The sequence below is a fragment of the Molossus molossus genome, unplaced genomic scaffold (assembly GCF_014108415.1).
Source record: "Molossus molossus isolate mMolMol1 unplaced genomic scaffold, mMolMol1.p scaffold_m16_p_5, whole genome shotgun sequence".
Lineage (NCBI taxonomy): Eukaryota > Metazoa > Chordata > Mammalia > Chiroptera > Molossidae > Molossus > Molossus molossus.
In genome coordinates, this window is record NW_023425388.1 from 33,350,128 (window position 1) to 33,375,351 (window position 25,224).

The window sequence follows — 25,224 nt, forward strand, 5'->3', positions numbered from 1 at the left end:
ATACTAAATGCAACTTGAATACTTAAAGAATACTTTTTATTTTTTAAAGTGTTATATATTAAAATTTAGGAAAAATAAGATTTTAAAGATTTCTTTACAGTCAAGATGCTTTAAATTATGTTACTTCCCATTATGTATGTGTTGATATAATCTTACATGTGTAGTAACTACTTAGATTCATTGCTCATATTTAAAATAAGTTTATCAATGGTATATAAGGCAAATGTTTGTTAAATATATTCCCCTTTAACTATCTCACACATATTAAAATGCATTTTTTATAATCCAACAACAGCATACTTTTATATTATAATACTTCCAAGGTAAAGTACATAATATGATATTATAAACAGTTCTCTGAGAGAGGTAGCATGGTGTTTAAGACTATCAAATTTATAATAGTAAAAGTTGACTTAAAAGCACGTTTAGTAAAACATGACATTTATATACATTTCCTTAACTGTCAAACTTAAAAAAAATTATGTTATCAAGGTAAGCATTATTTTATTGTCATAACTTACTGACTATGCCACTATTCCTTTGGTCTTTCATAGAGGTCAGTAGAGTTTCACACATTCTTAGAATGCTGTTTTGCCCTGGTCGGTTTGGCTCAGCGGTTAGAGAGTCGGCCTGCGGTCCAGAGAATACTGTTTTATGTTTATGATTCCTAGTAATATTAAAATTGTCATTCTTAATTATGATTGCTGTGTGATGGACATTGTATTAATTGATTTAAATACAATCTTGGGGGTGGAAGGGAAGAGGGTGTAAGGGAGTTAAAGAGTGATGGCAAAAATTAAATTAAAATTTAAAAGTAAATAGATAAATAAACACATACATTATTTATTTTTACTTCAATTATAGAAGTTGAGATTTATTGGGGAGACAAAGCGTATGTTTTCGGCTCTGTTCATGCTTACTGAATTTTTAAAAATAGATATCAGACAATAAGAATTTACTGTATTATCTATAGTTATACTCAATATGAGCTACAGGTAATATTTTTCTAAATTGGAATTTTCTAGCAGCAGATTCAAATTCACAGAGAAGGTGTTCAGGAAAATTTTCCTTAGTGTCTGTACTAGGCAGAATATGCCCACTCAGAATACCTTATGCCCCGGAAGGGTGTTTGTTTCCAGTATACATACTTCCTTTATTTGTGTGCCAATGTTGCTTTTTAAGGGATTCACTGTAGACTCTGCATAGCTTTATCACTTTGTAATGTTTGTTTCCATTATGTCCTTGGGTGTGTTATTTTGTCTGCTTTCTGCTTTGAGGCATCATACTGGGACCACAGACACCGCTGGACAAACTGCACTGGGGGTGGGGGGCATTGTTTCACCAGCTCTGTTTCGGAGGCACCCGAGAATGGAGTCCTTCCGCTTAAAATTAATAGCAAGTTGTTAGTTTCCTTAGCAGTATTTGAGGCAAGCCGTTATTTTTTTTTCTCTTCAAATATTTTTTGTCCTTTAGTATACCATTACCTAAAGAACTGATGTGGTACTGTTATCTTGTAAGGCAAACTGGCAAGATCAGAGGATAAAACTGAGGACATTTCTGGAGGAACAGAAACATCAGACTCAAGGTTAATATATGAAAGCAGGCAGTTTGAGACAGATTCCTCTTTTTTTTTTTTTTTACATTTTACTTGTTTTAAGTTAAATTAACTGAAATTAATTGCACAGCAATTATGAAATGAAGCTGCTGCAGTACAATATTGATAACTAAAATAAATACAATAAATCTTTTATTTTATAAATCAGCCATGGAAACAGCAGCTATGTTTAATTACAATTAGTACAATATAAAAACACAAGCAATGAAACAATCTTGCTCAAGATTGGAAGACTCAAATAGCAAATTTATCTACTTTAAGAGATTCCGAACTCTCCTTCCAATAGGCAGTTGCCATCCATCCCCACAGAAGAGTTGAAATTAGAAATGATTTTGCCAGATTTTTGCTCTAGACCACTTTCACTGCTGTCTGTCATTTCAAGCTCCTAAAAATGTTCAGGATGACCTTCCAAATGTCTTAGGATTTCCACAATCCTCTAATTGCTCAATCACCTTTACCTCCATTCTCCACACTCCATGATGGTCCTCTGTACACATTTTGGGGGAAGGGGTAGAATTATGGTTTTAAACTTCACTTTGGCTATTTCAAAGTTCACTTTGACTGTTCACCAATAAAATTTAAAAGATATACTAATATGTAGGTAGAACCTTTTGATGTTGAACTAATTTATGATACTCTTTTTGGGATATTTAATTATCAAATATTTGTAGTGATCATCTTACAATAATGCTTTATTTTCTTTTTTGTTTTTCTTATTAAATGAATAATTTTCAGTTCATAACTCAGTAAAGATCAAAGATCAATTTTGATTTTTCACAACCTTGTTATTTTCCTCTAGTAGATACCTGGTTATATTTATATATAGAACAAGTTCACCATGGGAGAACCTATTATACATGATATACCAATATCTCGTAAACTCAGTACTACTTTACAAAATTAACGTTATTAGCTCTTAAACACAATTAGTTGAGAACATATTCTATTTAAACCATAAATGATCCACTAATTAGATTCAATTACTTATACCAAAATCTTTCCTAGCCCCCCAATAAGAGAAAGTTAAGACATAATGTTGAAATTAATTTCTAGGCCCCAAATAATGCTGCTCCTGCCCAGAGGTGCTATGTCAGCAAACCAAAACGTAGATACCTTTCCTGTTCCCCCTACAAAGGCTCCACTTGACCAGACACACAGTCTATTCAGTCAGCCAATCCTAAAGCATCAAGCCGACTCCCGGCTCTCCACTTATTTACATTCTCCTTGAATAAGGTCACATGTGCAATACCAGTAGACATGTCCCGTGGCTGTATTTCGGTTTCTAATGATGCTTCTAAGGCTACTTCTAAAACTCACTGCTGCTTAAATATCCCTTGGGAAGCTGCAGGTGAGACAGTGTACTCGCCCAATCCACAGATTACTCTCCCTGAATAAAGGAATTCCAACTCATTGATGAATTGTTTTATTTTTGTCATTTGATGGCAATAGATAGAAATGAATGTTTTAAACAGATTTTCTGTAAAAGTTTCTACATAAGAAAGGGCAATTGTAAAGATAAAGTTCAATTTCATATTTAGAAGTTAATAATTATTTTCTCATTTTAATATTACTTATTCATTACATATAAATGATCTCCATTGTACCGATGGGAGAAAGAAGATGTAATTAAATAGAAAAAGATATAAAACAACCAATGTGGTTCTATACAATAATTTAGGTAGAGATTTAAATTATACCTTAATTTATACATAGTCTATTATAAGACTAAGTAATTAACAGAAGACTATCTGAACCTAAAGTTGATGGAGAAGATCAAAACTTGTGCATGTTTGCATTTTAATTCTTTTTGTAATTATTAGGTTTCTATAATTTCCACAATGGTTGCTTTGTAATAAAACCCCTTATATTACAAGGTCTGGACAATTTATTTTCTATTAACTCAAATTGATAAGTATATAGAACATTGTAAATTGTTATTTCTTATCATAATTTGAAAATTAAATCTGAGATTGCAAAGTCTAGTTTTATAAATAGAATTTGTTTAAAAATTCTGCTAATAATGTTTTGTGGCTTATGTTGTTTTCCATTCATTCTTTATTTCAAGGTTCATTAATATGATAAATGATTAAGAAGTCTTAATGAATATATTTTATGCAATGTTCATTTCCCAGAGGTTACTTTTCTTAAAGAAAAAAAGAAACCTCAAATCCAAAAATAAACAGTCAAATATACGCAAACACACATGCATAGCTTTAGAGATACAGGGTAAGGAAGAAGGAAACCTTATTTCTAGTCTAATATTAATATTTAGATACGCTTTTGCCATTATGATATTAATCTTTTCTTTCCTCAGCTCATTTAACATTTAATGGAAACACTAAACATACTAGCTGAGCTTTCCTAGCCCCAGACTGGATCTCTGCCTTCTACTAATACATATCTGTGGAATTTTGAGCAGCTTAACCTTTTTAAGCCTCAGTATCCTTGTCACCACCTGTTGGTGATGATCATACTTCCGTAGAGAGCTGTCAAAAGAAAGAAGCCCTCAGTGCAGAGCTAGCACATGTTAGCAGTTAGTCAAGTTTAATTAACATTATTATTAACACAAACAATACAGTGGGCTAGAAGTGATTAGTCCAAAGGCTTTTTGGTCAGTACTTTCTTTTTTTCTAAATCCTCACTTGAGGATATGTTTTTATTGATCTGAGAGAGAGAGAGAGAGAGAGAGAGAGAGAGAGAGAGAGAGAGAGAGAGAGAGAATGTCCTACCGGGAATTGAACCTGCAATCTGTGTGTGTGCCCTGACTGGGAATTGAAGTCGCTGCCTTCTGGTGCATAGGACGATGCTCCAACCAGCTTAGCCACACTGGCCAGGGCAGTCAGTACTTTCTTAAGAATACTCTGACCTCAAAACAAGGCTAAAAAAGGAGAAGGGGAGTCGATTGGGGGAAAAGGAAGGACATCTGTAATACTTTGAACAATAGAGATACATTTTTTAAAATGTGTGTGTGTGTGTGTGTGTGTGTATTATTAATCTGACCATTTCTTTCCACTTAAACTAAATCTAAGACACAATTTCTCACCTAGATTTCTATATGGCCTCCCAGCTCTCCTCTGTTTCACATTATTTAACAACCCGTAAGAGAGATGCTTATAAAATTTAGTCTAACTGTGACACTTGACTGTTCCAAATCTTTCATGACTCATCGTTTCACTTAGAATAGAATTCAAGGACTTACCTCGGCTTCAAATCCTACATATCTTGGCCCTCTCTACCTCTCGGACTTTATCTTCTACCACTTACCACTCGAACACACTAGCTTTCTTGCTGTTTCTTCAACTTCTTAACCATTTCTGTCTTAGACGTCGTGGCTTTGCTGCTTTCTCTTCTGAGAAGTCTTTCCCAAGATATCCACATAACTTTCTCCTAGGTTTCCAGATGATGAACTCGGTCGCTCCATCTAATAAAACTCTGTGAAAGGCTTTTCATGACCATACTACAAATTATGCCACTTTCCCGCCTGGTTTGGCTCACCGGTTGAGCATTGACCCATGCACCAAATGATGCCACTTTCCATTCACATCATGCTCTATGCCCCCAAATATGTTTAATATTTTTAGAGCTCTAATCAATTTAAAATACAGTTTTTATTTATTTGTTTATTGTCTTTGTCCTGCTCTTAGATTATAAGGCCCTGGAAGGTAGAGATTTTCTCTTTGTTTTCTCCTCAATGTTTTCTTTTGTTTGTTTGTTTGTTTATCTTTTTTCCTCTTGTGTATATTTTCATTACTACTGTATCCCTATGACCTAGTGCTTGGTACATATAGGCTTTCAAATATATTTGCTGAATGACTTAAACGGAAGAATGAGTTATCAAATCACCATAATAGATGACTCATCCACACAGAAAAAAATTTAATTTGTGATTAGCAAGCGCTCTATAAAAATGTAGATTTTTATTTTGAGTTTGATAAAATGTATAATTTTTTTCATACATCCAGAAACATCGGCATTATGCATTTTAAGCAAATATGAAAACTAACACATGACAAGATTGGGTTATTATTTTGGTTTGTAATAGATTATGAGATAAAATATATTTTAATTAATATTTAATTCTAATACAATAAATATTATTTTGATATAAATATATATGAAAAATAATTCTTTCATACTGATGCACTAACAATAATTCATTTAATTTGTATACAATAAAGACTCACTTATTTTTACATAACAGAGATCTGTGGACACGCTGATATTAACATTTTATTTATAATAACTCTATAGATCATCCCAACAGGTTAATAGTAGCGATCATGATAATAGAAAGAAGTCCAGGCAATATATTAACATATAGGAAATAAAAAGAGGGTACAGTTATGCTTTTTAGCACTCTGACTTTGAGTGTTACTGACTGGAAAGGAAAATTGGAGCAAGAATAATTCCTTGGCCCTGGCCAGTTTGCTCAGTAGTTAGAGCATTGGCCCATGGACCAAAGAGTCACAGGTTCGGTCCCAGTCAAGGGCACATACCTGAGCTGTAGGTTTGATCCTTGTCCCTGGTTGGGGTTGTGCGAGAAGCAACCAATTGATGTGTCTCTCTCACATCAATGTTTCTCTCTCTCACTCCTTCACCCCTTCCATTCTATCAAAAAAATCATTGGGAAAATATCCTTGGGTGAGGATTAACAAAACAACAACAACAACAAAAAGAATAATTTCTTGGAACTCATCAATCTGACCAAATACATTTTAGTTATATTTGATTACAGAACAGTAAAAAACACATATCGTTTTATACAGTAAAAACATTTAAAGTCAATGCATTGTGTTTTTTGGTGAAATTTGAAGTTACTATTTTGTATCTGACAAGTCTTTTAAAATATTACATTTATGACTTTAATTTAAAATAATTGATTAATTAATTCTAATGTCAGACTGAAATTAAGATTTACAAATGTTATATAGTTTTTCCAAATACAAAACACACTTGGGAAAACATAAAGAACAAATCACATTATTTCCAAGTATATGAATGCAATAAAGAGGATTTTCCATTTTTTTTCATGAGCTCCCTTATAGTAAGAAGCATTAGTTTCCCAGCTTTTCACGGTGACAGAGTATTTTGAAGCACTTAGTCAAACATATTTTAGTTTTACAGCTATCTTCATAGACGTAGCCCTTTGGGAATCTGGCTTCTCTTTCTCATCCCACTGTCGCTGATGGTGAAATATTGCTGCACTCTGCAATGGCTTTACAAGTGATCCTATGTACACTTTAAATTGTCCCATAATGTAATTCTTCTTTTCAAATAAGTTACACTAATGCATAGATGTGGGGGTTTTTTTTCAACCTACATTTATATTCTATCTGGTAAACTTTAAGTACTTTAACAGGAACACTCCAGCTCACATTTTATTCCTTGTACAATAATTCCTCACCTAATTCCTAAGGAGGGATAAAAAGACTTGAAGTAATAGAACATTAATGCCATCATGACAGCGATAAAATAAATCCAAGGGGATTTGAACCCTCACCCTTTTGCAAAGTCATCAAAATGTTCCAGTTAGGTTAATTATGATAATGTACCACAATAATTATAGAACCAGAGGGTAAGGATTTTATTCTTTACTCTGGAAACCACATGAACTATTAGTTGTCAGGAAATCTAATTATAAGCCTGATAGTAATTGGACGAGATGGCCAGATAACAAACTTTCACAAACTTAAACTCCTCTCTATATGTCATGATGTCTAATTTTAGTCTGTTCTCTGTCCTTTCCTCTGTAACATTAACCAGGCAGGTATCAGCATGCTAATATGTTAAAATTATAAGTTTGCAACCAAATGCATTTCCTAAGTATATTTAATGAGTGCTTTCAATAATTCATAGTGAAAGCAGCCTGGTAAATGGATAATACGAGGAAATGAAGGTTAATAGTCTTGAGTCATAGTTAATCTTTGTTCTGTCACCTATTAGCTCCAAGTCCCTTTTCTTCTATGGGCCACACTTTTCTCCTCTGGAAAAAAAGTTAGTGTCATCATTTCAGCACTTTCTTATTCTAATAGGATCCGTATATATCATACCTCCTCAATGTAATGGTACTGTTCGTGTTAAATCTAACTTTAACTTCTGTTCTTTTGGTGTATTTAAGAAATCTCTTATTAAGAAATAGTTGTCATCGTATCCTAGAATGTTATTTTTTAAGTTGAAAAATATAGTTAAAAAATAAATTCAAAGGTAACTTGAAAATTAATTTCTTGGTGAAGAGATTTGCATAGTTCTGTATAATGAGTACAGGCGTGTGCTAAATCCTATACAAAGATTTAGAAAAAAAGGCGCACTGAGTCTCCACTTACACTGGATTTGCCTTTTCCTCAGTTTTTCTATTTTTATTTGGAAACAAAATGATTCTAGTTAAAAAAAAATCAAGGAATACACAAATAAAATACAAACATACCCATCTGAAAAGTAAGTGGGGTTAAAGCAGTTTATTCAACGTTGTTTCTTGTGTCATATAAGTAAACAAGATAGAAATACACCTATTAAACACTAAATATTATTAAATCAACTTCATATACATATAAATATACATATGTGTATATATATATAAAGTTGTTATTATTGACTACATTTCCAGCAGTGTGATGAAGTTATGATGATATACATGACACTCCTTCCTCAGTGTGTGTGTGTGTGTGTGTGTGTGTGTGTGTGCGCGCACGCAAGCAAATATATCTCCCAAATAATCCAAACCATAAAATTCATTACTCTGGAAATCTAAAAAAATATGTAACTTTAATTATTATAATTATATTTTAGTACACAAAGAAATTCTTATTTTTAAATTGTCTCAAATATTTTTAAAAATCCTGTGCACTAAGAAGTTGTGACTTTACATTTAGTCTAATTACACCTACTGCCCAGTACAAAAATCAGGAACTGTTTTCTTTATTTTTTATAGATCAGTGAACTAAGGGACTGAAGGTTTAATAATATATTTTTGTTTCCATATAATAAATAACTTCTTTTGTGATAAATTTCCTTCCAGTATAAAGGAATGAATAATAAATAATAAATAAAATACATGAAAATAGGAGCAGGTATGATGCTGTGAAAATGGTTTAATTTTTTTATTTTCATGATGTCGAAATAGTATAAAATAAAAATGATTTGTGCCATAGCATTTATTTCTCACAAAAGCATGTTTAGAAACATTAAAAGTTTTAGAGGGGCTCTGAAAATATCAGTTACCACACACACACACACACACACACAAACCAGAAGCACATTAATTGCCTCCATTTTGCAGTTCACCTTTATAAGTTTGAAAACTTAATTGACTAATTAATGTTAAGCCAGAAAGTTAAACAATTGTACATTTGGGGGTGGAAGCCAAGTTTAATGTTAGATTAAAATAGATTGAAGTGGTTTGTGCTTGGTATTGGAAAAACTGAAATTTTTTATGGAAAGAAGGAATGCAATTTCCTGTCAATGATAAGGTATATTTCAATATGTCAGTAAGGGAAGTATATTTATATCCCCATCTTACAGAGAAGGAAAAAAAAGAGAGAATTTTAAATATCTTGCCTAAGATTATATGTACATAGAATATGCAGAAATTAAAATTGGGCACATCAGAGTGAGCACAGGGAAGACTGTGTTGCTGCTTTGTGAAGAGCTGCCCCTGGAGTAGTCCGAGAGCGGCGCTCTGAATACAGCACCCGCAGAGGATGTAGCAAACAAGAGACGTTGACAACAGTGGGAGGCAACGGGAGGGGGCCTGGAATAATGATCTCCTATCTTACATTATGCTGTAATTGTATTTTGGCTTATTTTCCTCCCTTGGCTGTTCTGGTTAAGCTGATTAATCAAGTTTGATTTCACAATTTCCTGTATCACTGAGATAGTGCTGAAAAGATGTCATTAAATACTGATTATTAAATACTGATTAATATGCTGGTCATCAAGTTGTTACTTGAATGAATAATTGATAGATATATGGTATGTTGATATTTCAATATGTATTACTATACAAGATATTGGATACAATACACATATGGACCTGTGCACTATTTGGATAAGATTCAAAAAAAATTTTTTTTTTCTTTATTGATTTTTAGAGAGAGAGGAAGGGAGAAGAAGAGAGGGAGAGAGATAAAAACACCAATGAGAGAGAACATCGATTGGCCACCTCCTCCATGTCCCCCACTGGGGATTTGGCCCACAACTTGGGTATGTGTCCTCCCTGGGAATCGAACCAGTGACCTCTTGGTGCATGGGTCAATGCTCAACCACTGAGCCACACCGGCTGGGCCACATCACTTTTAGAGATGCACTGAGGTTAAAGCAGAAACAACAAAATACATCATATAGATGGTAATATTGACTGACAAATGGCTAACTTATACCGTATATGGCTTCTGTTTTATAAGTGATCTCAAACACTACGACTGAAGATACCAAATTTGAATAACATTTAATGTTACCACAGAACAATGTTTTCTTTATTTTTGTCAAGAAGTCAAACTATGAATGTTTTTAAATACAGTCAAATATTGGTTCTTGAATGTCTCTTATTTTAAAAATTTAGTTCTTGGCCAACTTATTCATGGTGTTTTGGGGTCTTGATTGTGAAACAAAATGACCTTTATGTACTGATACCTGTATGATGATCAGTCACACACCCCTCAGGCAACAAAGGAGAGAAGTCGAGAGTGTGAGTCAGTATACCACTTGGCCTTGTGTTGTTAACATCTCAGGAAATCGTGCTTTGAATACTGTCTTTTTGTTGTTGTTACTGCTTATTATTATTAAATACATACAGCAAGTGACCAGGGGTCCTAAGAAGGTTAGTGATAGCAGCAAAATGAAAAAGAAAGTCGGGAGAACAATGATAGAGCATAGACGTGTAGTGTATATAAGAAAGGTTAAAACAAGGAATTATATGGGGATCTGGAAAGGATTAATTACATTTTTCCTAATTGGAAAAAATAATTTTGTTTTCAAATAACTTCCCAAACAGCCTTCTGGAACTAATTAAGTTCAAGAACTGAGGTTCCTTGCCAGGCCAATGTGGCTCAGTAGATTGAGCATCATCCCATAGACTGAGAGGTCCAGGTTCGATTCCCGGTCAGAGCATGTGCCCAGGTTGTGGGCTCGATCCCAGTAGAGGGTGTGCAGAAGGCAGCTTATTCATGTTTCCCTCTCACATCGATGTTTCTATCTCTCCCCTTCCTTCTCTCTCTAAAAAAGTCAATTAAAATATATATTTAAAAGAGAAAATTGAGGTTCCACTGTGCTTTAGAAATTAATAAAATATTTTAAAGTAACTGAAAAAAATGAGTTCATATAATTAAATGAGAAATAAAAGATGTAGATTATCTTAAAATACATATTGGGGAGAGGCTGAGCTTTTATCAAAATATTTTTCAGTGGAAGCATATATTCAGAGAAGGATAAAATAATATAGAATTTCACTGCATATCATCCACAAAGTTTAGCATAAATTTAAAATTATTGGGCATGTACAGAAATAGGAAAATGGAAACTAAACCTATGAACCAGATATTGGATTAACAAACAAAACCTTAAAGGTATTTTAAATATGTTTAAGAACTTAAAGAACAATATTTTCTTAAGTAAGAAACAGAGAGGAACTCTTAGCAAATAAATAAATAAATAAAACTACTAAAAAAAGGAAATTTTAGATCTGAAAAATAAAAGAAGTGGAATAAAAAATTTAGTCAATGGGTTCTGCTACAAATTGGAGAAGGTAGAGGGGTCAGTGAGCTTGCAAAGAAACTAATAACAACAACAACAAAAATACCTAATTTGAAAAGCAGCAGCAAAACTGAAGAAAAGGGAAGAGAACCTTAGTACCCCATGGAACAAGATTAAGCGGCCTCCTATGTGTTTAATTAGAATATTAGAAAAAGATCTAAATGTGAATGATACAGAAAGAATATTTGATAAAATATTGATCTAAAATAACTCTAATGTGTCATTAAAAATCAAGAGGATGTATCTTAGAGAACCTCAGATGCCCACCAAAAATTACAAAGAAAGCACACTTGGTAGCATTATGAACAAATTACTGACAATCAAAAAAAAAAGAAAATTTTGAAATCTGTCAGGCTGACACTCTAACCGCTGAGCCAAACTGGCCAGGGCTAGCTTTGTTAATTTTTGTTTTATAATTTTAATCAATGCTATTAATTCCATGCACATTTAGGATTATGTATTCCTGATTAACTGTTTCAATATAATGAAATCTCTCTCTTTGTCCTGAGGTTTCTTTGTCTAACTCTAAGACACATTACATTTCCCATGATATGTTCACATGATATATTTGTTACATCCTTTTACCCAACACACCCATGTTTTTTAACATAACTTTCTTATAGTTGGCATAATCAATTCATTTAACCTTTAATGTAATTATCAATATTATTTTGTTAAGTCTACCTTTTTGCTTTATCTTGTGTTCTTTTAATATTTTATTTTGTTATTACAGTTTGCACCCAACACTTTTGTGTGTGTGTTAGTTTCAGGTGGCCAGCACAGAGGACAGACATTCATGTAGGTTAGCAAGCATTCCCTCCAATAACTCAAGTGCACACCTGGCATCATAAATGGTTATTACAGTACTGTTAGCTGCATTCCTTATGCTGTCCGTATATCCGCATGCCTATTTGTACCTGCCAGTTAGTGCTTCGTTACCCCTTCACCCCGCCCCTCTGACCTCCATCAGTTTGTTCTCTGAATCTACAGGTCTATTTGTATATTGTTCATTTATTTTGTTCTTTAGATCTCTACATACATGATATCATATGGTATTTGTCTTTCTCTGTCTGGTTTATTTCACTTTCATGTTGCTTTTTAAAAAATTTATCCTTCCGCCCTGGTCAGTTTGGCTCAGCGGTTAGAGCGTGGGCCTGCGGTCCAGAGAGACCCGGGTTCGTTCCCGCTAAGGGCACCTACTTCGGTTGCAGTTTGTCCCCGGCCCTGGTTGGTCGTGCGGGTGGCAGCCACTCGATGTGTCCCTTCACGTCGATGTTTCCCTCTCTCTCCCTTCCTCTCTCTCCCTCCCACTCTATCTGTACAAAAAATGGAAAAATATCCTCGGGTGAGGATTAAAAAAAAAAAAAAAAATTTATCCTTCCTATTATTCCTTTGCAGCTTTTTGTACATTAACTGGGAATTTATTATTTTCATTTTTGTGTAGATGCTTTAGGGGAAATCTTACAGAATATAGTCTCTTACTAGAACTGGATTAAGTGAGAAATCCACAATCAGATATCTAAAAAAGTATCGCAATATTTACAAATTAAATAACAGATTACTAAATATCTCAGTGACAAAATAAAAAAAAATCACAAAGGAAAATTCAAAATTATTTTGAACCTAATAATAATGCAAAATACAGTATATACTTCACATTGTTTAAGGAAAATTTATTAACACATTTTAAAAACTATGAACTTGAAACTAATTTTTCTGAGTTTTAATTGTAATTCTTAGTTCTATTTTTTTCACTTTCTTCATGTATCATATTTGAGTAATGTGGGGTCAGGGAGACAGAAATCTGCGTTTTTCAATCTTCTTATTTTTGACATTTGGAATAAATAAGTCTTTGTTGTGGGGTCTTTCCTGTGTGTTGTAAGGTGTTTACCAGCTTCCCCGGCCTTTACCCTGCTAGTAGAAACCATACTCCCAATGGGGACTCTGAGAAACAGCTCCAGACATTATTCCCTGGACTGAGAACCAGAGTTAGATTTCCAAACCTAACATGTACCAAATTTGTTTCTATTAGAGTTTACTTAACCATTCTAGGCTTCTATGTTGGTTCATAAGTATGCTTTTTATTTATTTCTTTTTTTATCCTCACCCGAGGACATTTTTCCATTTTTTGTTCAGACAGAGTGGGAGGGAGAGAGAGAGAGAGAGAGAGGAATATCGACGTGAAAGGGACACATCGAGTGGCTGCCACCCACATGACCCAACCATGGCCGGGGACAGACTGCAACCAAGGTACATGCCCTTAGCGGGAACCGAACCCGGGTCTTTCTGGACCACAGGCCGACACTCTAACCGCTGAGCCAAACTGGCCAGGGCCATAAGTATGTTTTTTAAAAAGATAATGTACATGAGGAGATTAACATCATGTTTGCCACTATGTCAACTGTCAAAAAATATGAAGTATCTACTTTCACCTGTGTTAAATATGGACTGCAAAAAAAGTCATTAACTAAAATGACATCTCGTTATGGCTAAACTACTTAAAAAGTTTACTTTAATCTTTTGGTTTATAATCTTGTTTACATGAATTTATCATTATAATTAAAATGTGTCAACCTTCATTTATTTCCCATTAGCATATGTTAATCATAGAGGCAGATTACGATTAAACAGTCTATGCAATTGTGTCAAAGATTCTACTCTCTGATCTGTCGCTATCCGAGTGCCATAAACAAGCATTTATCACAGTCTCATTCTCAGTGTTTTTCATTGTGACATGATCAAACATAAAGTTTTTGATTTCAACATGCAAAATATAAAGTCCTTTAAAAATTATAAGCAACAATAATTTTAAGAGATCCTTCTTAAATTATTTATAATCTCTAGAATTGTAAGAAAGAATTAAACACATATTTAATGATTTAATATGAATGTAGCCTTTAGGGAGAGAACACAATGAGATATAAGTAATTCAGTTCTAGAAATAAGATGATCCTTCTTAAGCAGAAATTTAAATTGATATTGAGAAGGCATAAGATACTGCACATCAAGATAATGCACAACTTCAAATAATATAATACCCATGTATCTTATAAATTATACTTTTTGCTCATCCTAGGCTTTACAAATTCTCATTCAACCATTACTACATCTTTGTTAAGTATATATACTCAAGTCAGTAGTTTAATGAGTATCCAATATAACCATGATTTTTCTTTCAAGAAGCTAGTTTAGTGTAGTTTAGGAGGCTCAGGATACAATGAAAGATACTACATGAACAAGGTACTGTCAATAACTTTTGTGAGAGTGAAAAAGCGGTTTGAGGCAATCACAAATCTAGGAATTAAAGATACGCTTGATGAAACATGTAGTGTCTGAGAACCTTAAAAAATTAAGGCTTGTATATTTAAAAGGGTAGGGGTAGATATCATAAACAGTGCACACAACAAGAAGAAGGCAAAGCTGGGAACCTTTGGCATTCATGAAATACCCTCCTATCAAACAGCCAGGTGTTGTTGGGGAATACAGTTTGCAGCAAAATTAGAGTGGCCTTTTTATGCCAGATGGAAGAATTTTAGCTTTATACATCCTAGATGATTATCAGTATTTTGTTGTTTTTAGAATTACATCATGCAAGTATTTTGTAACATGGAGTAAAATAAATTTCAAATGGGAGTTGGAAAAGAAAACCAGAAAGTAATAATATTATTATCAACATTCTTTTTAATATAAGAGTATGACAGATTAGATTAATGTATTAATTAATTAGTGAATTTGTATAAGCACTCCTTTTAAAATAGATGCCTAAATTTTTATATTTTTATTATTCTAATTCATCCAAGTTATTCCAATGTGTAAAATTTATTTTTGGTTTACAAATGCAGTTAAGAAAAAACAACCTTATTTTCTATACACACCCATTTGTATATTGAGAAAATATACAAATTAGAATATATACTTAAACAGATTATTTTTTCTGACTCTAGAAACATATTACAATATTTAAAACATATGAGGGAAAATATGTTATTTTGTAAAGTTTCTGATTATCTACTATCAGCCATAAGATTCCTCAAGAGGAAAACAGCTTAGCTAAACATGAGGAGCTTTGATCTCCTGTCCCATAGATATCTCCTAAAAGTTCTGAGCAAACCTATTGGGGGAAAGTAATTGGTAAAATGGGAAACTGTCTTTGGGTAATCCTAGGCCCAACTCCATCACCATCTTGCCTTTTGTTTTCCCTGAGCAGGCCCGTGTTTCTTTAAGTATCAGGTACCACGTTCTCTTGCTTAAGAGAATGAGAACGTATATTTCTATTATTCTCTAAACCGGTGAACATCAAGAACCTTCAGGTTAAAACGCATGGTCACAGTAATTTTAGTTTTCAAGGTAAACACTTATTTCCACACAAACTCTGGCTTACATTGTTAAAAGTACTTTGCAATGTTTTTCGTAAAAAAAATTTGGGTGATTTCTTTTAAGCACACTGATGCAAGGAATTGAAATTCACTACATAGTAAAAAAAAAACAAAACCAGTTTAAAGTACAAAGAGAATTAATATTTAAAATGTTTCTGTGCTTTTAATGAAGTCTACACCAGGCGCCAAGCAAAGCTAAGCAAAGCAAAACAAACACAACAAAACAAGAACAATTATAAAATTGGCACTTACCCGAATTTTGCAAAATTTGCCCAGCGTTTCATTATGGATCTACTCAAAATTTCCTCAGCTTTTGTGTAATTTACTCTTCTTTCCAGAGGTAAACCAAAAATAAATTCAATTTCATAACCATGCATCACTCCCATCCATTCAGGCCAAGGAAGTTTGGAGGATCGGTGTCCAAAATAATAGAAAAAGGCAGTATTATTTCCCAAATCTGAGAACATTTTGGTGAACTCCAAGGCGGGGCATATGAAATTGTAATCCCCAACAACATCATCCAAGGCCTCCCGGTAGTTTTCAGCTCTCTGATCATCTAACCAGTCCATGTAATGGAAAAGGATTGATTCCCGTCCAAATTCACTCACTCCACGAAAAAATATTTTTAAACTTTCTTGAAATTCTTTTCTAGTTATGATACTGTCGTTATCTTTGCTGAAACCAGGAGCCCCATATACTAAAAATGCTGTCCCTTCATCTTTATTAACACCCACCAAGAGCTGGGTTTTTTTAAATTGTCCAAGTTGGAGTAGTGTGTCCGGCATATCAGTGAGAAAATCACCATCCACAGTGGGACCAAAAGTTATTGACAAGAGAGTATCGTAGGAGACAACAGATACTTCATGCCGAAGAATTTCCTGGGGATCTTTATTTTGCAGGCATTTGATTATCTCCGTCTCATTTTCTCTAAAGCAACCAAGGAATTTAGCTAAGGTCAAAGTTCTGTTCCTAGCTTCAGAAGGAGATATTATTGCCCACGGGGCATTAGGAGTTCCACTTTGCAGAATTGCTCTGGTAAACAATGGGTGGCTTCCAGGGGAAAATAAGTGAAGGCCAATTGAAGCTGCTCCTGCACTTTCTCCAAAGAGAGTTATACTTTTAGGATTTCCACCAAAGGCTGCTATATTTTTTTGGACCCACTGAAGTGCCAACTGTTGGTCAAACAGACCCATGTTCCCTGGTGCCTCCAAATTTCCTGGTAAAGCTAAAAATCCTAGAGCACCCACCCTATAGTTCATTGAAACTACAATAACTCTTTCAACTCGTGCCAGAAACTTGCCATCATAAACAGGTAGAGATGATGTTCCAGTTTCAAAACCCCCACCATAGATCCATATCATTACAGTAGCATTTTTTGGTTTAGGTACTGGAATCCATACGTTCAGATACAAACAGTCTTCACTGAGGTCAGTATTTGGATTCCACATCTCTGCTCCAGCGAAGCCTGGAAAACTTTGATCTGTGTTCTGATAGCAAGAATTTGCATATTTTGTGGCATTCCAAATATCAGCCCACTTGGTCAAGGATTGTGGTTTTTTGAACCGAAGTCTACCAAGAGGTGGCTGTGCATAGGGGATTCCAAGAAAGGCTGTTACTGAGCCACCAAGAACCGGCATGTTCATCCCTCTGACTTGACCATTCATGGTTGTAATAATGATGTCTTCTTCAGTGTGTGATTTCTCAATAAGCACCCAGAGCAGAAGAAACCGCAAAAGAAATCGGATGCATTTGATTGTACCCTGGCTTTGCATATTGGTTTCTGAAAGAGAGGTAAGTAGGAAATTATAACAGCCTCATGCATCTGGCATTATATTTCATTGATACTAAGTAAATATGGTAGCTCTTATTCATCTTACAAATGATGAAAAGTAATAAATCTGCAACCACTACAAAAGTTTATCTTAAAAAAACAAAACAGAAAACACTTGGAAATATTTCAATTTCAAAAACAAATAAGTGGAATGTAAAAGTAGAAACTAGTTCACTTTGGAAAAATTCATTATAAAACTTCTATAAGGGAGATTTAGTGTTTTATAGAGGATATTTTTCTCAAGGACATATGTATACTTCTTACTATACACAACCCCACCATAAGTGGCATTAAGTGGTAGTTCATTTATTACAGATATAATTTCTACCTTGGTTAGAGGAGGAAATACAAGCCCATGTATTCTCTGAAATATGTACAGTTCTAATCACGGCTGGCTGGCTAGCTCTTGACAGAACTGTGAAGTGGTTAAGAACCTGTCAGGATCCTTAGTCTTCTATTACTCTTTTTCAGTTTCCATGGTCACTCCTGTGGTCATTTTTGCTTAGTGGCTTCTTCCTCTATGCAATCTCAGGCTATGGTCGGAAGAGATTTTGGACAATCTATTCACTGCATGTTAAGTAACAAAAAATACAATAGTTGTCTTTTGTCCTACACATTATGAAAAGTAAAAAGTCTGTTACCATTATAAGATCTATGGGAAAAAATTAGAAAGAGAGGTCTGTGCATGTATAACCGATAATTTCTCTGAAACTGAATAACTATGAAGTCTCTCTGTCTGAATTACAATGCAATGGAGAAAACCAGTGCGGAAGGAGATGCTGATTTAGAAGGAATTTTACACTCGGGGATTATTCAATACATATTTGTTAATTTGTTATTTATTAAAGTATATGCAACTGGTGAGGTTAAATGTGTTAGCATAGTCAGATGTACTTGTATTTTGATAGTTATAAAATCAGTGAAAAAAGAAGAATAAAGCTCAGAAATTACTAGAAAAAGTAGAGGAAACAAAAGTAATTTTTGAGGCAGACAAAATTATAACTAGTCGGCATTTCATTAAATAATATTTGATGATATGAAGAAATCATTTGGGGAGATCAAAGTTTTATTAAATATTCATAATGCTCTCTTGAGTTTGTCCGTTGTTTTTTTCTTTTTTTAAATCCTCACTCGAGGATATTTTTTTTCCCCATTTATCTTCAGATAGATGTGAAAGAGAGAGACAGAGAGAAACATCAGTGTGAGAGAGACACATCAACTGGTTGCTTCTGCATGACCCTGACCAGGGCCAGGGACCAAATCACAACCAAGGTACATGCCCTTGACTCTTGGGAATCAAACCCAAGACTCTTTGGTCCTCAGGCCGAAGCTCTAACTGCTGAGCCAAACCCACCAGCGTTCTTGATTTTTTTTTAAATAAAATAATTAAAAACCATATTCTGAAACTTTATATGACAAAGAAGGACAGAATATATAATCTAAATACAATTCAAAAGAACTAATAGCTTTATATAACTGAAAGAAAACCTGATTTAAATTGTCAAATACAAACACCAACCTCATCCACATAACAGTAACGAAGTTCCACAAATATACAAACTCTTCTCATTAATGCTGTTTGATACTGTAATTATAAATCCAACCTATGTGTTCAAGAACATAATCTTCTGAGCACTAAGAATTTGTATTATTATTAATTATTATTTTTATTATTAATTTAGATTGTCATAGAAGGCAAATAATACGATCCTATCTTGTAACTATCTCAGATCTAGCATACTCATATTTTAAATCAGCTTAATTTACCACTGCTTATAGGATAACTAGTGATGCACAAGTACTTTTGATCTATAAATATCTGAATAAACCAATGAGTATGTTATTTTGTTCCATGTCCAGTACTTATGGATATATCTTCATCTCTATCATCTCTATCTCTATCTCTCTATCTCTATCTCTGTCTCTATCTCTTTATCTCTATCTCTTTCTCTTTGTTTAAGTCTACGTCTATCTATATCTATATATCTATATCTAATTCTATTGATATCTATTCACATGTATATGCATATATATAATATTTTTATAGTAATGTTTAAAAAATATACAATTTTTTTATGTCCTCAATTTTGATACCATTGAATTTGCTCTAGGACCAATAACATATATTATTGGAGTATATAATATTTTAACACTTTTTATACTGTTATGATATTTATGTATTACTATAATTATAATATTAGTTTTATATTATACATAATAATAAGTAAATAAATATAATAACAATATAAAGGTTCCAGTAAACTTGATGCTTACTAATGAAATTTTATCTTCTGACAGTTTAAGCGTTTTAGAAACACTGCTACCACAGCTTTTTGTTTTTTTGTTTTTCCTTCTGATAATGTCTAAGCCCTTTCTTTTAAATAAACAGAGGAGGGCATTTGGAGAAGAGCAAAGTGCTGTGATGCAATATTTTTTTCTTTTTTAAAAACCTGCTTTGACAAAATAGAGACAGACACATAGACAGAGAACAGGCTGACAGCTAGCTGTTAAGGGAGGACTGGGTGGGGGTTGTGGAGGGATTGAGCAAAAAAGAAAAAAAAAATAGATAAAAAACACATGAACATGGACAACAGCATGGTGATTGCCGAGGGGAGGGGGTAGATGGAGGAGGGTATGGGGAGGTAAATGGTGATGGACTTGACTTGGGGTGGTGAACACACAATACAGTGTACAGATGATGTGCTGTAGAATTGTGCACCTGAAACCTATAGAATTTTGTTAACCAGTGTCACCCCAGTAAATTTAATAAAAAGAAAAAAAAAATTAAGAGCCAAAGCTGGTTTACTCTAAACTGCATTTCAACAGATTAATCACAGCATCTCTGTTGGACATTTCTCTTTCTGGCCTACCTCAATCAATTCTTCTGAGTCTAATCTAAAGATCATTCAACTTTTTTTCTTGGCTTTACATAAATATTATTTTTTGTTTATAAACCAAAACCAAATCCTAATAATTTCTGGCCTCTGGTAATTTTCAAACTCTTGTTATACATTTTATTAATTTATCAAAATATCTTGTTTGTTTTTGTATGTAATTAATAAATGTAAAAAAAAATAGCCACTATAACAACAAAAAAGTTGTAATATAATGCACATGTCATTTAGTTTGATTTACATAACTACTTCTTGTATATTTTTATTTATAGTTTGTACTGAGTGAATATTAATGTTCTATAGTAAAATTCATATAAACAGTAATCTTGCATTTTTAACAATGATATCTATGAGTCATCACCTTGTAAATAATTAATTAGTAACATTCAAAAATATCATATGAGAATCCATTTATTACAAAAATGTCAATATAATTCCAACTCACCTTCATGTTACCTATTGGAGAGTGTTACATACCATAATATTAAATCTAAATTTTAATACCAAAATGTACATGTGTTCATATACTCATTGTTAGTGTAAGCTAATGTTTTTTATATTTAGCTGCAGTGATTTATTTAAGTAAGCATTATTTTGTTCTTTTCATAATCTGTTATTCTCAAACCTAACTTGTTGCTCTGTAGTTTTATCATTAAGAGATATTTATAGCCCTGGCCGGTCTGGGTCAGGTTAGGGCATCAGCCTGAGGACCAATGAGTCGCAGGTTAGATTCCAGTCAAGAGCACGTACCTCGGTTGCGATTTGTCCCCAACCCTGATCGGGGTCGGGCAGGAGGCAGCCACTCGATGTGTCCCTTTTGCATCGATGTTTCTCTCTCTGTATCCCTCTTCCTCTCTCTCCCTCCCACTCTAACTGAACCAAAATCAAAACTGTCCTCAGGTGAGGATAAAAAAAAAGAAACATTTATGTTTAATATATGCCGTCACATGGTTAAACATTCTAAAGAAACATACTTAAAGGTGGCTATAAAAATGTTAGTCTACATCTTTAAGTCTTTATTAATAATTAAAATTTTCAATAAAACTTTATAGTTTTTCTCATAAATTCTGGTGCACATTGACTACTACCACATTAAATAAACATTTGAAACACTAAAAACACTTAACGTGTTTATAATAAAAAATGGAGTAAGTTTTCATACCAAGTACAACCAAGTATCTGCATTTAGATCAGTTAACTTATTGTCATAACATTTAGTATTTGAAAAAAAGGCGGGAGTTACTGTTTGGAATTACAAAAGGACATGAATGATGGGAGTGAGAAGGGGGAAAAACCTGAAGATAACAATACTATCATGTTCAAAGTTTAGTAAATGCTCCAGGACATAAAAATCTACTGAAGTTTTTAGAAAAACATTTTAAACTTTTACAAATATAACTTTCAAAATAAAAATAATTTTCAAAAATAACTTTAAAAAAATAATTTTCTTTAGTTTGCACTTTTAATACAACTTTAAAAGTAGTATCAAAATTCCTTGACCAATTTTAAAAAGAAAATTGTATTGTTACAGTATAAGATATGAGTAGAAGAAAATGATTGATATAAAGAGCTATATATTTGCCCATATATTTTTCATCGTTGGATATCAACCAAATTTTCAAAATAATTGGCCAGCTAAGAACTTCTTAAAGAGTAGTCAAGCAAATATTGATAATAGTTTTCTCTGAGTACAGAGTAATTTTCCAGTATTTAAAATAGCTATAATAGAATATATATTTCTAGAGAAAAATAATGGCTCTTAAAATAGTGGGAAAAGAGCTACATGGATAATATGATCTAGTACAAGCACCGCTAAAATGAATTTGGTCAAATTAAAACAACTAAGCCTTTATACTAATCCTAAAAAAGCTTGTTTTGTTGCAGGCAAAGTGAAGTGGGGAACTGAGGAAGTCTGTTTATAAATAGACTATACCACTGTCTCAGGGATCCTTCAGCTCCCCATTAGGCACGGAAAGGATGTATGCAGATAGAAGACTCTTTATTAGGTGTGAGAAACATAAGGTCTGGATCTGTCCTCAATCGGAAAGAACACTCACAAACTTTACATTGTGTTAATAATATGAACACTTAATATAAGAGAGTTATCATGGGTCTTCTTTGAAAGTTGAATCTGTGTTTAGGTTAACATTTATTCAATTATAATTCTCTAAAATCTAGGACAGTTTTTATAGAAATGAGCATATTTTATCATAAAAGCATTAAAATATAGACAATATGCCATTTAAATCTGTATTATTAACTGTTACCAAGAAATGAATCAAAGCACAAACTAAATTTGTAAATAAGATGTCACTTAAAATATATTATTATTTTACATTTAAAAACTGAAATGTGGAGTAGATCCAAATATTTTCTTACAATTAAAGAAGCAGGGCATTAAAAATAAAAACTAAGAGAATGAAACAAAACTTTGAAGTCCAATTAGAATTTTTATTTTCATCCAAAAGGCCACATTACTTCAAATTCACAGAGAAGTCTAAAGATTTTCATTTAAAAGGAAATATCATTCTCTAGAAGCTCCTGTTCATCCTTTAAAAAGTATTTATACAGGTGAACTATAAGTATATTTATCATAACTACAAATAGTTTATATTATGGAAGGCATTACACAGACTAGTAATAGTAACTCTTCATTGAGCTTATATATTCCTAAAAGTTTGAAAGGTATACTCTAAAAATTAAAAATATACAAAAAAAATCATAAACCATAAAATAATTTTGTTCTCATTTAGTTTACTTTTAATCATCCATAAAATTTATATTCAATGATTAATTTTCTGGTTAAACAAACACTGATATTATCAAAATAAAGTTAAGTTTGACAGATTAGAATATGAGCAGAAATCTATACTTGCTTATAGCCTCTATAATATTAAAATAATAGTAAATGTAAAATATTTTGCTATTGAAACATTCAATACACACATATTGAAAGAGAATAAACAAGGCAAAGGGGGCAAAAGTTTGTAAATCAAATTGGGAAATAGATTTTCCTTTTAGATATAAGAAACTTAGACCTTTCCTTTGAAAACTCAATTGTTACAAGTTTCAGATGGCAAAATGTTGATTAACAAAAGTAACCCGTTTTGCCAAACAAAAAGAGAACTATTTTTTTCATGCAACTTAGAAAAATAGAGTAAAACTGGTCAGAGATCACTTCTGTTAGTCTTTTAAGGAGAAATTCACCAAACAGTGCATTGAAGGGTAAAACAGCATAAAACCTTTTTGCTTAGAGTGTGCACTGAGAACATAACAGTGATTCCACAAGTGCTGCGGTCCTCTATACAAAGTTGAATAAATTCATTACCTCCTCAGTAGCTAAATGGACTCAGTCTGTGTTCCCTGAATAATATAAAGATTTGATGCATGTGCGTGCTCACTTGCCTCATTTGTCTTTTTTTTTTCCCCCAATGACTGTCCTCCACAGAGCACCCCAGAGGCACAACAAATACGGGAAGGGATCTCAATCCGGCTACAGAATGAGTTTAACAGAAACTTGCATCTCTTGCATCTCTATACAAGATGTAAAATCAGAGCAACTTACCCGACTCACTGCAACAAAAGATGATAAAGTTTGCAAGGAGTGGAAATCATGTGTTACTTCAGGGAAATGCAGTATGCAGCTGCTGCTCCAGCCTGTAAATTGGACTGCACTGACATTACAATCAACTGTTACTGACAAAGCTCGCGAGACTTGGCAGCAGCAACTGGATCTGGAAGCAGCCAATCTTTACTTTCTGACATCTGTTCAGAGGCTAATGGTATGAATGCAAAGTGATTCATTTACAAAAGTATTACCGGATTCAAGGTTTAAGATTGCAGGCACTTATCTATGACGGAAGGAAAAAAGAAACAGAAGCTTCTTTAACAGAAACTGAAATAGAACAGAAATGAACTTATTTTTTTTAACACTACCAAAACTTTTAAGGTGTTTTTCCTCTTTTATAGATTATATATTTTTCTTATGTTCGTTTTAAAATTTAAAGATGTACATATTGTTCTAAAAATACATGCTGTTATTGAAATCTTTGTACCTTCAATCTGTGCCAGTCATGAAGGTAACAGATAAATGAGGAAACATAATTATTCTGCAGGTCAAGGTATGCAAATCAAAAGATTTAGTTATATTGACTGAATGGATGTCTCTTATATGTATGTCCTTTCAAGCCTCACAGCCCAACACTTATCTGTCATACAAATCTCATTAATTTCCTTTTCAGGAACCCTGCAGGCAGTCAAGTGTAATAAGAAGCCACAATTTTCTGGTCAATACAAGGAACATACAGAAAATAATCTTCACCAAACTCTATGAAAAGACACATTTGTCAGCTGTTAGTGTGCAAACTCTCAAGAATGTATTTATGTCTTTCAGGCTTTTTTTCTTTCTTTTTTTTTAATCCTCACCCCAGGATATTTTTCCATTTTTGTACAGGTAGAGGGGGAGGGAGAGAGAGAAAGAGGGAGAGAGACAGAAACATTGACATGAGAGGGACACAACAACTGGTTGCCTCCAGCATGACCCCAATCAAGGTGGGGAATGAACCGCAACCCAAGTACGTGCCCTTGACCGGAATGGAACCTGCGACTCATTGGTCTGCAGGCCGGCCCTCTACCACCGAGCCAAACCGTCCAGAGCTAGGCTTATATTCTTGACTTAGATATTTGGAAAAATGAAAAACAGATTAACTGTTTAAAGCCTTGTGGGAGACTGTTTGCATGGCATCCATTTTGCTAAAATCT

At 33.3% G+C, this 25,224-nt stretch overlaps 1 protein-coding gene across 1 annotated transcript in view; it reads right to left on the reverse strand.

Annotated features, from left to right (window-relative positions):
- The window catches only part of BCHE (butyrylcholinesterase), a 63,023-nt gene extending 38,878 nt beyond the window's left edge, over positions 1–24,145 (reverse strand). Inside the window, exons 1-2 of the mRNA XM_036243210.1 lie at positions 24,029–24,145; positions 15,991–17,518 (exon numbers count right to left, since the gene is read on the reverse strand). Of these exons, the coding sequence (XP_036099103.1) occupies positions 15,991–17,510 (1,520 nt within the window). The 5' untranslated portion in view covers positions 17,511–17,518; positions 24,029–24,145. The remainder of the gene's footprint in view (positions 1–15,990; positions 17,519–24,028) is intronic.
- Between the last annotated feature and the right edge of the window lie 1,079 nt (positions 24,146–25,224).